Raw genomic sequence first — 16,343 nt, forward strand, 5'->3', positions numbered from 1 at the left:
GATTACATTATAATAATGATTAAATTTATTACTTTGGATTTTTATAAGTACTTATTATTACTTTGAATTTATTACTCCCTAATTCATTATATTTTCTCGTTCAACTACCAACCACCAACCTACCCGGGTTATTAATAGATAATTAATAACCACCAACTAACAACATACCCGAGTTATTAATGGATAATTAATGGTGTCATTATTTTTTGCCATTATAATAAATATTATTTTTTGTCATTATAATAAATATTATTTTTCTACTACAAATACTAAATCAAATATGTTCATCTAATTATCTTAACATTTCTACTACAAATACTAAATCAATAATGTTAAAATTATAATAATGATATTTACATAACAATAAATCCTAAACTAATATTTACTAAGTAAATATATAACTAACAATAAATTGTAAAATACTTTAAATAATATATTTTTACATTTACTTGAGAGTTTCTTCCGACAAGTTGATGTTATAAAAAAAACCTTTTCGAATTTCTTACTCACTTCTTTTTTACCTGCAACAACATATTAAAACAATATTTTAATAACATTTTCGAAGTAGATATATTTTATTCGAATAATACTTACAGATTATAGATTAGAAGAAAATTTCGTTCAAAAATTTCTCTACTATTTTTCTCGTATATTTACTCTTTCAATTCTTCTCCAGATTTTGCCTCTTCTCTTCTTTCCTCGTCACTACTTTACTCTCCAATTTTCAATCAAAACACCCAATTTTATAACTTCCCTGATATTTATTACAATTTTTCGTTCAACCACCAACCACCAACCTACCTAGTTATTAATGAATAATTAATATTTCCATTATTACTTACATGTTTCCAAGTCGGAGGCAACCTACCACCCTACACTGAAGACGTCGAGTAGTCACGGGGTCTTCTGCATGGCCAACTTACCTGAAGATGCCAAGTAATCTCGTATCCTTTATTTTTGCCTGAATTTCCTAGAGCCTTTGGCCTTGTACCGTAGAAAACACATATATGGGGAATTAATCGGGGAACCACATTATTCTGGGGGAAATTCTTCCCAACCACATTATTTGCCATTCAAATTTATAGACAAAAGATATCTTATTATTTTTGAATTATTTATTATTTAAACATAAAAAATATTTTTATTATCGTATTAATAATTTAAATATTGAATTAAAATTTATGTTAAATATTTAATCACTCTTTCAAAAAAAATATAAAGATAATTATTTAATAACATGTATATCCGTATTTAATGAGATATTATTATTTTTAATATTACACTTTTATATTGAAAAAACTAATATTACAGCTACTTACTTTATTATAATGTAATACTATTTTGAAATGTTTTAATTTTAAAGCTTATGAATATGTTGTCGATGCTATCATTTGTGAGAAAATAAATAAATAAATAATTTTAATAAAATATTAATTTTATGTTTTATTTACAATAATTACTCAAATAATAATTTGAAAATCTTCAAAATCTTCAAAATATTTTATATTTATATGTTTAATTATCTTTACATAAAATAAATAATAAACATTTATGTACGTACACCTACAATACACACATCGATACAACTAACCAAAGTATATTATATAATCACACCATTACAATTTGTTTTCTCCTGCAAGTGCGATCACGTGATAGACAATAATATATATTAATTTAAGTAAGATATAGGATTCAAATTTTTAAAAAAAATGTTTGAGAAAACTTTATCTATTGGTTAGAGACTTAATTTAATATATAATTTGAGTCGGATCCGAATGACTCCTACCAACAAAAATAGGGTAAAAGAAAGAATTAGGTAAATATGAGATTCTTTAATAAAATCTTTAATAATTAGCGTAAATTACTTTCTTACCACTAAACTTTTTTCTCACTCCTATTTTGATCACTTAAGTTTACTAATTTTTAATTTGATTACTCAAATTTTGAATTGCTCATGTTTTGGTCACTCCACCGTTAAATAATTAACGACATTATCAAATGGCAATTTACACCAAAACAACATCGTTTTGGATCCCTAGAGAAAATCAAATATAGACAAAAGTAATATTGTTTTAGATCCCTAGAGAAAACCAAATATAGACCACCGTATTTGGTGAATTCTAAAATCCCCCCCCGAACTCGTCTCTCCCTTATGAATACGAATTTGGTGTCAATGTAATTGAGAAATGCCACAAGCTTTATGAATTTGTCATTGAAAATTTCAATCCATCGAATTGTCACCGTCCGACATCACTTTCAACCAACAATAATGTTGTTCAACTCAGCTTTTCTTCATCTATAAGTATTTCGACTTAGTTCTCATAGAAACTCCACAAAGTCTAAAAAATTCTCTTATAATTTTGGCCTTCTTCTTCACTGGTCTAAGCATCCGATTGGCAGGTCACCACGGTTTTGAGATATATTGTTATCCTCGCTGACATCAACCTTTTCACCTTTAGGGTTCTCCATCTCACCACTAGAGCGTTAATGGCAAAAATAGGATTTATGGCCGAAACAAGTTATGAGATTTATGGTTTGATCATGGTTTAAGGTTTAATTTTTTTATTGATATTTATAGTTTAGGGTTTAATTGACATTTATGGATTTACGTGAAAAGAAGGTAAAAATCAGCTTTGATCGATTGAAATATGCCAATATAAAATTTTCGAGTATAATGGCCATTGACAACGATGGTCGGCGCGATGACCAGTCTAAAAAATTATAAAAATGCTAAGTTAACACACAATTAGATAGATAAACAACTGAACGACCAAAACATGAGCAATTCGAAAGTTAAATGATTAAATTAAATATTTTTAAACTCCAATGCTCAAAATAAGACTGAGAAGAAAGTTTAGTGATGATTTGTATAATTTATCCTAACAATTATGATAATGGAGTTTGAAAAGGAGTAAAAAATGCAAGCAGGTTCCAAGCGTCCTTATCTTTCATTTGTTCCTTTACTGGGCGTGCGGAGCAAGGGAAGAACCTCTGAAAGGAAAACATAAAGAAAACCAAAGGTAAAGGTTATGTTGCTTGATTTCTAAGCGCCCGATGGGGCCACTTTATTTCGAAAAATTCGAAGAAACAATAGCTTAATTTAAGATGAAAACAATGATTTTGGCTGTAATCGAAAATATAAAAAGAATTATTACATTTTAGATTGGACGTAATATAAAATGTTATATTTTTTCTAACATTTTAATTAGACAAAAAATGTTATATTATTCATAATATTTTTTGTTATACTCAACCTAAAATTTTATGAGTTTTATCATATTTTTGATTACGTCCCGAAATTGTCAAGTTTTTAACCTTAAATTAAACTTTCGTACAACAGAAGTATTATTTATTCCGTTCCCTTTTCCTTTTCTTGTTTGATTTCTTTTCATAAACAAGTTTGAGTGGCTTTTCCCATTATCAATTTAAGTTAGACGTTGAATATGATCTTAAAGATTGAAGTTTCTTTTGTCATCTTCTAGTGTTATTCCTAAACGACATTATGACGTGATTAGGTTATAAATAAAAGGGTAAATTACACATTTAGTATTTAAATTATTACTTTTATTTTATTTTGGTACTCAAACTTGATTATTTCAAAATTATACCTAACATTTAGTTTATGTTTCAATTTGGTACCTAGCCTTTAAAAAATCAACATAACTATTGATGTGTCTTTTTTTCCAATGATGACTGACATTATCTTATGGTGACATGTCAACATCGCCGTTAAATTTTTATTTAGGAAGTTTAAATTTAATTAACTCTATATATATGAAGTCACATTCAGAATTTTTTAACAATTCCTATTTAAAAAGAGGGAAAAAGAAATTTTACTCCTAATGAATATTGAACCTATGATATAAAGGATGTGTTAACTAAAAACTTTTAACGATCAAAATTGTTTACGAATCACTCTCAAAATTAAATTTTAAGAACAAGTATAAGAAAAGAATAGCCAATTTGTAGGAGCCGGGGTTCACACCAACCCAACTCATGAGAGTTATTTTTGAATGATTTTTCGATGTTTAGTAATCAAAAGAATCTTAATTAAGTTTAGAGTTGAGTTAATTTGGATTTTGTTTTGAGGATAAAATTAGGGATGTATATTTGATTAAAGTTGATGAGTTTTGATTTGATCTGATCATATAAGATCGCTTTTTTAATATTGAATTCAAATCAAGTCATGTTGGATTTTTTTGAAGGATAAGATCGTGTCGGGTCGAAGTTAGGTTTAGGGTGAAAATTATTTGACCCACTCTGATATGAGAATAATAATATAATTGACCTTTATGTATTTAGGGATAATTACTATAATATATTTCTCTATATATATTTTCAATTAAGTCCATTTTATTAATGATACATATATTTGCATCGGATTAGATTGAATGTAGATTTTTACCTTAAAAATCAGGTATACATTTTTTTTTCTAAATCCAGATACCAGGTGAGGGATAGAAAAATGTTATACTTGGATCAAGTTCGATTGAGCTAAAAACTGAACTAGTCTTAACCCGACCAATGAGCATCTATCGATAAAACTAATCTTTCAGTGATCAGTGCTACCCTCTCCTCCTATAATGTTTAAATTTAGAATCTTATTTAATAAATATCAAATTTCTTATCATTTAACGAAATAAACGAAAATACCTCTATTTGTTTTTATAAAATTTGTATCTTACAAATATGTTTCCATGTTTAGTATAAAACCTTTTATTTCCTAGTAGAAAGTATGTTTGTAGAGGCATAATACTAAAATTAATTGTTTCTCAAAATAATCAATTTAATTTTTATTTTTTTGGGAGTATTTTGACTCTCAACGTTTTATTTAGGGCAAAAAGATCCTTAACGTTTAACCAAATAATCACTTTTGTCATTTTTTTAGAACATTTTGACCATTAACATTTTATTTTAGTATAACAAATACGCCTATTTTAGAACATTAACATTTTATTAACTAATGCTTTTTATCTATAGAGGAATTTTTTTTACCGCAAAATGAAATGTTAGACACTTAAGACTTACAACACTCTTAACAAATAATAAAAGCCAAACTTACTAAGATATTTTTTAACATGATGCATTTGTAAAATACTAAATTGGTTGGGCCATGCTTCGAACCATAAAGTCGGGCTATATGGTTTGAAAATCCAAGCCCAAAACCCTAAACGATTAATTAAAACTAGTTAAGCCATGCCATCCAATTCCAAGCAGAAACCGAATCGAAAACCCTAGCTCCCGAATAATTCTATTGGGCAAGAAAAGAAAACCAGCGAGAAGAATCCACGATGGTGTGCATTCGCAAGGCAACCATGGACGACCTTTTGGCGATGCAAGCGTGCAACCTACTTTGCCTTCCCGAGAATTACCAGATGAAATACTATTTGTACCACATCCTCTCCTGGCCTCAGCTCCTTTACGTCGCCGAAGACTACAACGGCCGCATCGCCGGCTACGTCCTCGCCAAGATGGATGAAGAAAGCAACGAGTGCCACGGCCACATCACCTCCCTTTCCGTCCTCCGCACCCACCGCAAACTCGGCCTCGCCACTAAGCACATGAGCGCCGCCCAAGCTGCCATGGAACAGGTCTTTCCCCTTACCTCTTTTTCTTTCATCGTTTAATAAATATCACCCGTAAATTAGATTGGGTTTACAACTGTGATCAGAAGACGTTTACATTGTTGTTCAGGGGCGAAGCATGAAATTTCATGACTAAAATGATAATTTAATCATTTTAGGGGGAGGATGCAATTTTATCATGTATTAACTTATAGTTTTATGATTTTATAGGGGCTTATGTACAATTTCCCATTTTAAGCTGAGTTTCTCCCCCTGTTGTTGTTACTAATATACAAAGAGATGCAGGTTTTTGGAGCAGAGTATGTTTCTTTACATGTGAGGAAGAGTAACAGGGCAGCGTTTAATCTGTACACCCAGACGTTGGGATATAAGATTCATGATGTTGAGGCCAAATACTATGCTGATGGGGAGGATGCATATGACATGCGGAAGCAATTGAAGGCAAAGCAGAGTCATCAACACAGTCACCACCACCACCATCACCATGGTGGTGGATGTTGTTCGGGTGAGGCAAGAAGCACCCAAGTTACTCAAACAAGAGGGGACTCAAAAATGGAGACGAAAACTAGCACAAAATCCAATTCGAAAGCAGGATGATTACACAGGTAAACACGAGTGTTCGGGTGTTCCTTTTGTTGGATAGATTAAGAGTTCTATTTATCCAAGTAAGCAAAGTGTTCTTCAAAGAAAACTAAACTGATATGTATCAAACCAATAAGAGAATGCTAGATGGTACACTGCCTTTTTCAAGTACTGACATTCGTATCTGAACTTATATCATTGATGAATCTGCTAAGAACTACTCCCTGTTGAGGTGGACGACAATCGGTCCTCTTCTTTCTTTCCTACCTATTATGTAAATGAAGCCATTCTAATAGTCTAGAAAAACTGTTTTCAAGTGACTTGCCCTTGAGTTGATCGGGTGGCTCTTGCCAATAGTTGTAACTGACTGCATCGAAACCTTGTTTGAATCCGCACCCCAGAAGAGATGGTCGCTGGTTTCAGTATCAATTCGACATAGAATATATAATCCTAGGATACCCTAGTATTCTCATGATTGGTGACCATCCTTTGTAGCAAGGACTGCCTGCCAAACAAGTATGTGCCATGGTACTTTGTTATGTACCCTTAATATTTTCCAAACCTCCACTGCCTTTTATCAAGTTCTTTCCGAGCTTCAGATGAAGTTATTCCCCCTGTGGTGTTTCGGAAATGCCCCAAATGGTTAATAAGAATTATTGTTTTCAAAATAGTCCTTTCACCATTAACAATTGCTTAAAGGTGGACCTTCTCTCTGGATGAAGCCAAATGTCTCTTTTGCCATGGCATCAGTATTTACCAAGATTTTCTTTTTAAAAATGCTAGACTGTAATATTTGTGTTTAAATTATATTAATTTTCATTTAAGTTCCAAAGTTTTTTTAAAAAAATCTATGAAATAACTATTTAACATGTAATATACATTTAGTTACTGTTTTTAAAAATAAAAAATAATTTCTTAAAAAAGTTTAAATCCTTAAATTTCCTCGTAGACAACAAAATAAAATTGAGAAAATAACCTCAGTGACCAAAACTGCCTTATAATATACGATTTTAACAATTTTTTTTAGATTTGCCGAAATGACCAACTAAATCGCAATGCGATCGATAATTCGCAACGCGATCTCCGGTATCGCTAATCAGTTTTCAGGTTCGCAACGCGATTCTGACTATCGTATTGCGATTTCCCAAATTCGCGTTGCGATTTTCCTAATTCGCAACGCGAATACGTAAATCGCAACGCGATTCTGACTATCGCAATACTGAATTTCAAATTCGTAACTCGATTTCTGAATTCGCAACAGGTTTTAATTTCGCAACACAAATGTTTTGGGTATATAACTACGCAGCATCAACAACTCATAACCTAAATCCTTAAATCGCAACTCATTCCATCTCCATCTATCACTCTCTCCGGCGACATCCGTTCCTATATCCAACGACATCCTTCCCCATCCGGCAACAGGTTTTAGTTTCGCAGCTCGTTTGTTTAGTAAATTAATTTACAATAATGAAATCATCTAATGTTGATCATGTTTGGATAAATTTGTGTTTTGGAGGGTCATGAGAGAATGTTCATGGTGTTTTACAATATATGCCTTTACCCATGAATCTTCAACTAAAACTGTCATTAAAAAAGTTAATTTATGAAACTCTAATGTTACGTGTTGCAAATAAATTGAATTTAGAGCCCCTAAGTGGATTTAGGCTATCTTATCAGAGAAATGGTAAAGTTTATTTGTTAACCGACAATGAAGATGTTGAACGATTCATTGCTTACATTAGTGTTTCAAGTGATGATGTTACATTGTATGTTGTTAAACCTAGAAATAGTGAAGTTGGGTCAGTAGCGGGTAGTAATCAACTAAGTTTTTCAACCCCAGTTTATGGTGCTCAAAATTTAATGGTTCCACCACAATTTCATCACCAAGCAAATATTGTTTCACCACATTTCCAATACCAAACACAATCTCAAAACCCACAACTTTCCATAATCTAAATCCCAATCAACTTTCAGCACCAAATTCCGGTTTTCGTATTGACCAGTTAGACGATGATGAGCCAACAGAAAAAATTGTGAGTATTATTCAGTATTCGAATTTTGATCTTGGTCAATACCCGGACTTTGATCTTGGTCAATACTCGGATTTTGATGATTTTTCAGAATAAGAAACAGACCCTGCGTGTAATGATTTTGATATTGGTCAATACCCGAATTTTGATGATGAAACAGCCGTTGCCGAGAAAGATGTTGTTGATGATAATGAGGAGGAAGTTACGACTGTAAATGAACATGTTGAACATCCATTCTGTAATTCATATAACACTGAAGAAGAAAAAGAAGAAGAAGAAATCTCCAAAGAAAAGTCCCCGAATAAAATGCCACGGAGTATAACTGGAATATGCCAGAATTACTTCAGATACCGGAAGAAGAGTTGGTAAAGATAACAGTTGATTGTTACACAAAAATTATTCGTATCAAGAAAGATGATTGTTTTGATACAAAGGAAGACTTGAAGATAGCTTTGTATACGAAATGTGTGGAAGATGGCTATCAACTAAAAGTTAACAAATCAAGCAAAGATTGTTTCAAAACAAAGTGTATGATTGACAAAAACTGTATGTGGCGTATGATTGCAAAAAGGATAAAAGATTGCGAAATGTTTCAAGTTAAGATTTTTATTGATAAACATACATGTTCAAGAACCCAAGTTTTTCCTCACCATAGTCAGGCAAACAAAAAGGTGTTGGGTGGTTTTCTGGTTGAGTTAATGTTTTTGAATGGTAGGGTATATCAGGGACATGAAATTATGACTGACATTAATGATCGGTTCAAGATTAGTATCTCATATTCTCAAGCTTGGAGAGCCAAATGTTATGCCTTGAAATTGTTGAGGGGGTCGCCAGAAGCATCGTTTGCCCAACTGCCGGCTTATTGTCACAATTTAAAGCTGAAAAATCCTGGGTCGGTAAATCATATCAAAATAGATAGAGATGGACGCTTTGAGTTGCTGTTTATCGCCATTGGTGCTGCGGTTAGTAAATCAATATAATTTTGTTGACTCATTTTTGTTAGTTACATGCATTTCACATTTAAATGATTATATTTCTTGTGTATATGATTTTGTAGATTCGTTCGTTTATTAATTGCATGCGCCCAGTTATTATAGTTGACGGAGCACATTTAAAAGGTCGATATCTTGGAGTAAACTTATTAGCAGTAGCCATGGATGCTAATAATGGGATACTGCTAATAGCTTACGGTGTAACATCTCAAATTATGGGTTAGTGACCAAATTGTAAAGTTTCATAATTTGATGACTAAAATAGAAGAATGAAATAGTTCTATGATTATTGGATACATATGATGAAGGTTATTTTGTAATTGTTAAAGGAAATAAAGGGTAAAATGGTCATTTGATCATTTAAGGAATTATATACACGTGGGAAATGGGAGAAACATCCAGAGTTCTCTTCTCCTTTCTTCTTCTTCATGCGTGGGAGAGCAAGGCAAAGGTGAGAGTTTTATTAGTTGATTATTATTTGAATTTTAAGCTTGGTTTTGATCTTTAGTTGATGGATAAACATAAGGAAAGCTTGGGTTACAGTAAAAATCAAAGAATGGAGGGGTTAAGAGAGATTAAAGATTTGGAGTTTTTATATGAAACTTTGGAAAAGAATTGATAAGTAAAATTTGAAGTTAAATTTGACTTGTCAATGGTTAAATTAATAGATTTGAAGTGATAGAATTTGATTTTGAACATATAGAAAATTTGATATGATTCTTGAATTACATATGGAAGGTAGGATTTTGAGGTTTAAGATAAAATAAATGAATATAGATTGGTTTAAGTATGTGTACTAGAGTTAAGAATGAAAATGAGATGATATATGAAGTGTTGGGCTGAAAATGAAGTGATTTTCGAGCTAAAAATATGATTTCTGGGCAAGGAGAATCGGTACCCATTCAAGGGGAACCGATACCCCTTCAAACGACAGAATTTCAGAATGTCTTGAGGGAATCGATACCCCCATAGTAGGGAACCGATTCCCCCTAAAGGATAATGTGAATATTGGTTTAATAAGTTCGTTTAAGTTGCTAGTATCCAATTACAAGGTGTAGGTATCTAATGATTGCCTCAAAATGTACATGTATGTAGATTCTACGCATAAAGCAATTCCGGAACGTTTGGCAAGTAAGATTGATCAAGGAAAGATAACAGATCGATATTGACTAGTGAGGCCAGGTGAGTGCGTACTATTAGAATATACGTATTGTGTATGGAAATTTGACTTGCGACAAGTCTGTTTCCAATATGTTGAATATATGATTGTATGATTATGTTTATATTACATGAATATGTTTAGTTGTATTACATGTTAGGTGGTATGAATTTATATGATATGTGTTATATGGCAATGATTTATGTATTATAGGAATTAGATGAGTTATATGAACCTGAGATATAAATTATAGGAGCATGAATTATGTAAAATAGCAATGATTTATATGATAACAAGAGAAAGGATATAAATTACATGAGTTAGATATATATATATATATATATATATATAGGAATTGTATAACCAACTTATGAGATTAGATGAAAAGTGAGATAAGTTAAATAACATTGATTTATAGGGCAATATAAGAATGATATATAAGTGAGGAGACATTGACAGAAGTGATTATATGAACATGTAAATAAGTTATATGGAGAGGATATATGAGCGGAAATGAACATATAATACATGAGTCATATGGTAAAGATTTATGAATCTATAGGAAAATGTTATGGGAACTATGTGATGATAAGTTATGAGAAAATATTTATATAGGTAACAAGCTATGTGATATACTTGGTGTATGAGAATCATATGAGAATAAGAGATGACAATGAGTTACATGCCAGATGAACACAAGAGAAGTGTTATAAGCTACGTGACAGATGATTATGAAATCATACGAAAAGTGAAATGTGCATGTGAATATGTGAAGTGATATGAATATAATGCCCATGTTATATGATACGAGAGCTAATAGGTATAGTTGGCATGCCAAGAGTCGAGGGTTTACCTATGTCTTTCGAGACATATGGACAGTTTACCTAGGTTCTTCGGGACCTATGGACAGTTTACCGAGGATCTTTATGACCTCTGGACAGTTACCGAGGATCTTTATGACCTCTGGATAGTTACCGGGGTCTTTGTGACCTCTGGATAGGTCCTTCGGGACATTTATATGAGCTGCGGTGACAGCATAGTGGTGCACAACCTCAATAGACTCACATATCTACAGTTCTCACAGGTGCACATGGGCTAATAAGAGATAACATAGAATGTAATGTATAAGATATATGTGATGTATATACTTATGGTGATATGTCATGTGTAGCTTGAATTATAATGATGTTGATAAAGATAATAATATACATGAGTAATGCAATTGGAAGACAAGCGAAAAGTGAAAGTAATACAAGAAGATATGTTGCGTGTGTGTATGACATGATTATATATATTGTTATCATGCAATAGATACATGCATATTGAAATGTCATGATTCAATGGTATGAATGCACGTTCATGAATTTATTGTTATATGTTTAATTATTGCCTCACTAAGTCAACGACTTAGCGTGTGATTGTTTCACACGTAGGTTTCGAGAAGAATAAAGAGTAATGCGGAGCAAGACAGGGCAGTTCTCCTTACCAAATGTCAGATCAGAAAATGTATGTACTGTTTACAGAGTGTAGTTGGCATGTAGTCTAAAGATATAAATGGTATGAACTCTGATATCTGTTGTAAACGTTTTGAAATAATTTAAATGTTATCAAAGTTTTTAAATTACTCACTATTTTATACGAATAAATGTTTGAAAAGTCAATGTGATACTTCGGACTCGTATCCGGGTCGGATACGGGTTGGGGGTGTTACATACGGGGTTGGCAAATCTGAAACCTCTGATTCATGGACATGGTTTATGGGGCATCTTAGGGATTGCATAGGTCCTATTAGCAATCTGACAATCATATGCGATAGGGAAAACTCAATTGACAACGCTATTAGAAGGTGTTTCCCAGATGCTTTTCATGGACTTTGTGATGTTCATTTGTATAGAAATCTAAAATCAAGGTCTGCTGGTATAAAAAATCAGAAATGGACATACTGGAAGGCTGTAAAAGCTTATCGGGAAGTGGATTTTAATAAGCATATAAACTGTTTAAGACGTGTTTTGCCTCAGTGTGCTCAAACACTAGAAGATGTCGAGTTTGAAAGATGGTCAAGAATACATCAACTTGGAGCAAGATATGGTTTCATGTCGTCTAATAGTGCAGAATCAATCAACGCTCTAAGTCGTCATTCCCGGAAATTACCCATTACTATGTTAATGGAGTTTTTTCGAGCCTCTATTCAACAGTGGTACTACAAGAAAAGAAACCATGCAGGTATTATTTCTTTAAATTCGTAACTTATCATATATTTTACTAAGTATTATTTATTTAAATTTACAGGAACATTGGAACATCGTGTTACACCATGGACAAAAAAAAGATAACGAAACGTGTTGTGAAGTCAACGTCATGGAGAGTTGAACCATGTTCAAACACTTTGTTTGAAGTACTGGATAATAACTTAAATAGGCTTGTCGATCTAAATGCAAAGACGTGTGGTTGTATGAAATGACAAACATTTGGTTATCCGTGTGGCCATGTTATAAAAGTTTATCTTCATCTAAACCAAGATGATTCAAGCGCATACGCTATGGATTGTTACACTACAGAAGTATATCGACAGACTTATGGCGAGATTGTCTACCCTATTCCACATCCTTCTGAGTGAGACATACCAGATGACTTACAAACAGTTTTGCCACCAGCCATGGACAGAAGTCTACCTGGCCGACCAAAAAGTCACGATCGTATACCGTCTAAGGGTGAAGAGAAGAAGAGATCGAAATGTAGTCGGTGCAAGGAAAATGATCATACAAGGTTGACATGTGGATCACCAGTGCCATCACAATCATCTTTTCCTCTACCAAAATATGGATCATCATCAAAATCCAAAGCTCATATGGTGTCAAGCAAAAGGCAATTAAAATCGCAATCATCTTTAAAATCCCAATCACAACCGGCTTCACCTTTTGGGACTGTTAACTTAGGTGATTTTTAAATGCAAACGTTATATTATGTGGATTTTATGTGTGAACTTTTAACATTTTCAGTTAGGCATGTATTAGTAACTTGAGTTTGAAAATTGCTATGATTTGTTCAGTTGTTATCACTTATTAGGCATTCATTTGACTATCGCAACACGGAAATGACGTTCGCAATCATCTTAATGTCTATCGCAACCGTAAATTACTATAGCAACGAGAGAATCGCAATGCGAAATGAAAATCGCAACGCGAATATGAATATCGCAACGCGGAAATGACTATCGCAATGCGAAATAAAAATCGCAATAAGAGAATCGCAATACGAAATGAAAATTGCAACGAGGGAATCACAAAGCGAAATGAAAATCGCAACGCGAATTTAGTGTCTCTTAATTTTACTGATATTTTTACTGATTTGTCTCTTATTTTCAACTATAAATGGAGGGTCTCTCTTCGTTAAAAGTGTTATGGCGCTTTTTTCTAGTAGTGTTTTATTGAAGTTAAAAGTCTTGTATGAAAAGAGTAACAATATTAAGTGTTTGATTTCCTCATTTCCGGGGGTACAAAATCTAGAAGACTACAGGTGTATGACCTCTTAGGACAAAATATATTTTGAATTTCCAATATTTTATTGTTCAAATAAGTATTAATAATCCAATAAATATTGAAATATTGAACCATGACATATAATGCATAAGGTTTCAACAAAATTAAACATATGAGAAAGATTAAAATACAATAATTTACGTATTTCAGCTGATTCAGTTAATGTTCAAACGACAGGCATCAAAGTAAACACACTATTACAGATAATGAACCGAACAGCCAAATTAAGTTCAACTTGGATAATAGATTCATGCGGCTTTTCAACCTGACATCGCCGCCGCATCACTGACTGTCCGGAAGCAGTTTACGGGCCAGAAAGAAATACACAGGCGTAAATATCTCTTTCCTGAAATCGAAACGAATAACCATATAAGGAAACACATTCTCAAAACATATCATGCAGATGCAACTCACCTGCCACCTTCAACCAGCCCTTCTGCAGCTTTCTCTAGAAATTCTTGAACCCTTAGACTTCCCTTGGGAGCAAATCCTAAAAATTCCAGAGCCTTCACCTACAGACAGACCGATACCATAACCGGTAAGATCTTACTATTCTTAGTAATAAGTCCATAGTTCATGAGAATGGAAAGGTCTGGTGCCTGGTAGTTTTTACCAGATTTCTAGTGAAAAAGCGTCCCAGAGGTGTTAGACGGAAGCTACTCAATGATAAATGGTTTTTGTCAAAAGGCAAGTACCATGGGACAGGGCAGTCACTGGCAAGATCTTTCTCCCAAATTAACTAGAATTCGATACATAAAACAATTAACAACTTAAAAAGGACTAAGTAAAAGGGATGGGTGCAGGGTGGAGACAATGATAAGATTTTACCTCAAAACCAGCCTGTTTTAGAGCTTCCAGGCACTGTCTAGTCGACCTGAGTAGACCATCACCAATCTCGATTTCGGCCTATATAAATAAAACTTCCATTTAAGCTATACTCATGGATGCACAACAAACTGGTAGCATTTTCAACCCTTTTAGATGCCCACCTTAATTTTCTGATGTTCTGCGTTATTTGGATCGAAAGCATCTGTCATGCACCACTCGTACGCAGCAAAACACTGACCCGGCTTCAGTACTCTGTAAATCTCCTTGTAGCATCCGTACTATGTCACAACAGAAAATTGATGAGGTGGTGTAACAAGAAAACAATCAAATCAAAACAAGGATCTTGATTGTGATGGGGAAATTTGAATTGACATACTATATCCGCAGCATGGCAGGTAGCTGCAATTGCATAAGCTGCATCAAAGGTGTTGTCAGGAAATGGCATCTTCATAAAGTCAGCCTGCATTACACAATAACCATAAGAAACTGTGAACCTTTATTACAAACTAACACAGAAAATTACCAACCTTCACAAAAACACAAGTCTTCTCCACTCCAGCAATGCCGTTCAATTCCTGTAAAAGACCAATAAACTTACAATCAGAAACATTTGCTGCATATGAATTGACATATCTATTTGAGAATGAAGGATATTCACCTTTCCTCTGGTTATTTGATATTCATTGTTGTTTATCCCAGTGACAGATGTGGAACTGCAGCAATCGCCATAAAAACATAATATAGAAGAGATAAAGCAAATAAGAACTGAAAACAAACTGCTATGTACCTGAATCGAGCAATTTCTCTAAGTGGTCCACCAATTCCACATCCAACATCCAACACCTAGAAGAAAAGTAGAAGCTTAAGTAAAAAAAAAAAAAAAACTAACAGAAAACTCAGAGTGCAATTGCTTCATGCCCTAACGAAGTGGGAAAACCTTTTGTCCAGGCTTCAAGCCAAGTTGTAGAGCAAGAAAATGTTCATTCCTCTTAATGCTTTCTCTGAGAGACTCCCCTTTCCATCTGCAGAAACAATGATAATGATCAGCAGTGATCTACCTTGCAGATACTATAGAATTGAATGAATGGATACCTGGCAGCAAAATGGAAAGATTCACCCCATCCATACTCATAAAAGCTGGTGACCAGATCATAGTATTTGTTAACCTGAATTCATAACATCATATGAGTTGAAAATAAGCAAAACAAAGGAATCAGGCAGCAGGTTGGAAGGATGATTGATTGCAAGGTTGGAAAGAGAAACAATTCTAACCATGTCAGTGTAGTTGGTCTTTCTCTCTTCCTCTTCACCTCCATAAAAGGCATGATATTTCTCGTACCTGAATCGTTAACATAATATTATACGACATTTCAAAAACACTTACAAAATTCGAAAAACATTTAATGAATCTTAATCTTATCTAGAGGGGAGGGAATAGGAGACTATGAAAAGAAAATGAAATGCTCAATCTAGAACCCATGACTTAAGAATATAAGGAAATAAAGATAAGCAACCAAATATACTTGCTCTGTTGCTAAATTTACTTAAACATTAATTTTGATGAAATTTTAATAAAATTTTAACTTAATTTAGTGGTTAAAAGTAGGATCTTTTATGTAAAGGGTCTT

General features: G+C 33.1%; 2 protein-coding genes across 2 annotated transcripts; one reads left to right on the forward strand and one right to left on the reverse strand.

Annotated features, from left to right (window-relative positions):
* Positions 1-5,276: 5,276 nt before the first annotated feature.
* On the forward strand, positions 5,277-6,319 carry LOC120165175 (N-terminal acetyltransferase A complex catalytic subunit NAA10-like). Its single transcript, XM_039174755.1, has 2 exons — positions 5,277-5,591; positions 5,871-6,319. Exons 1-2 carry the CDS (start codon positions 5,292-5,294, stop codon positions 6,180-6,182), a joined length of 612 nt encoding a protein of 203 aa, XP_039030686.1. The 5' UTR covers positions 5,277-5,291; the 3' UTR covers positions 6,183-6,319.
* A 7,724-nt stretch (positions 6,320-14,043) lies between these two features.
* On the reverse strand, positions 14,044-16,054 carry LOC120165276 (cycloartenol-C-24-methyltransferase-like). The gene is made up of 12 exons (XM_039174828.1): positions 15,988-16,054; positions 15,808-15,881; positions 15,653-15,737; positions 15,503-15,558; positions 15,374-15,428; positions 15,243-15,290; positions 15,092-15,175; positions 14,877-14,993; positions 14,716-14,793; positions 14,501-14,626; positions 14,302-14,399; positions 14,044-14,233 (listed from the first exon to the last, which is right to left on the reverse strand). The coding sequence occupies exons 1-12, from the start codon at positions 15,988-15,990 to the stop codon at positions 14,170-14,172; spliced, it is 888 nt and encodes a 295-aa protein (XP_039030759.1). The 5' UTR covers positions 15,991-16,054; the 3' UTR covers positions 14,044-14,169.
* Positions 16,055-16,343: the final 289 nt, after the last annotated feature.

This window comes from Hibiscus syriacus, unplaced genomic scaffold (assembly GCF_006381635.1).
Source record: "Hibiscus syriacus cultivar Baekdansim isolate YM2019G1 unplaced genomic scaffold, ASM638163v2 tig00111582_pilon, whole genome shotgun sequence".
NCBI classification, from domain to species: Eukaryota; Viridiplantae; Streptophyta; class Magnoliopsida; order Malvales; family Malvaceae; genus Hibiscus; species Hibiscus syriacus.

Excerpts from the sequence above, each read along its gene's own strand:
- LOC120165175 (XM_039174755.1), top strand. The coding sequence starts at position 5,292 with ATGGTGTGCATTCGCAAGGCAACCATGGACGACCTTTTGGCGATGCAA. Across the intron at positions 5,592-5,870 it reads CCCAAGCTGCCATGGAACAG|GTTTTTGGAGCAGAGTATGT; the intron begins GTCTTTCCCCTT and ends AAAGAGATGCAG.
- LOC120165276 (XM_039174828.1), bottom strand. Across the intron at positions 14,994-15,091 it reads CCTGCCATGCTGCGGATATA|TACGGATGCTACAAGGAGAT; the intron begins GTATGTCAATTC and ends GTTGTGACATAG. Across the intron at positions 14,794-14,876 it reads CAGAACATCAGAAAATTAAG|GCCGAAATCGAGATTGGTGA; the intron begins GTGGGCATCTAA and ends TTATTTATATAG.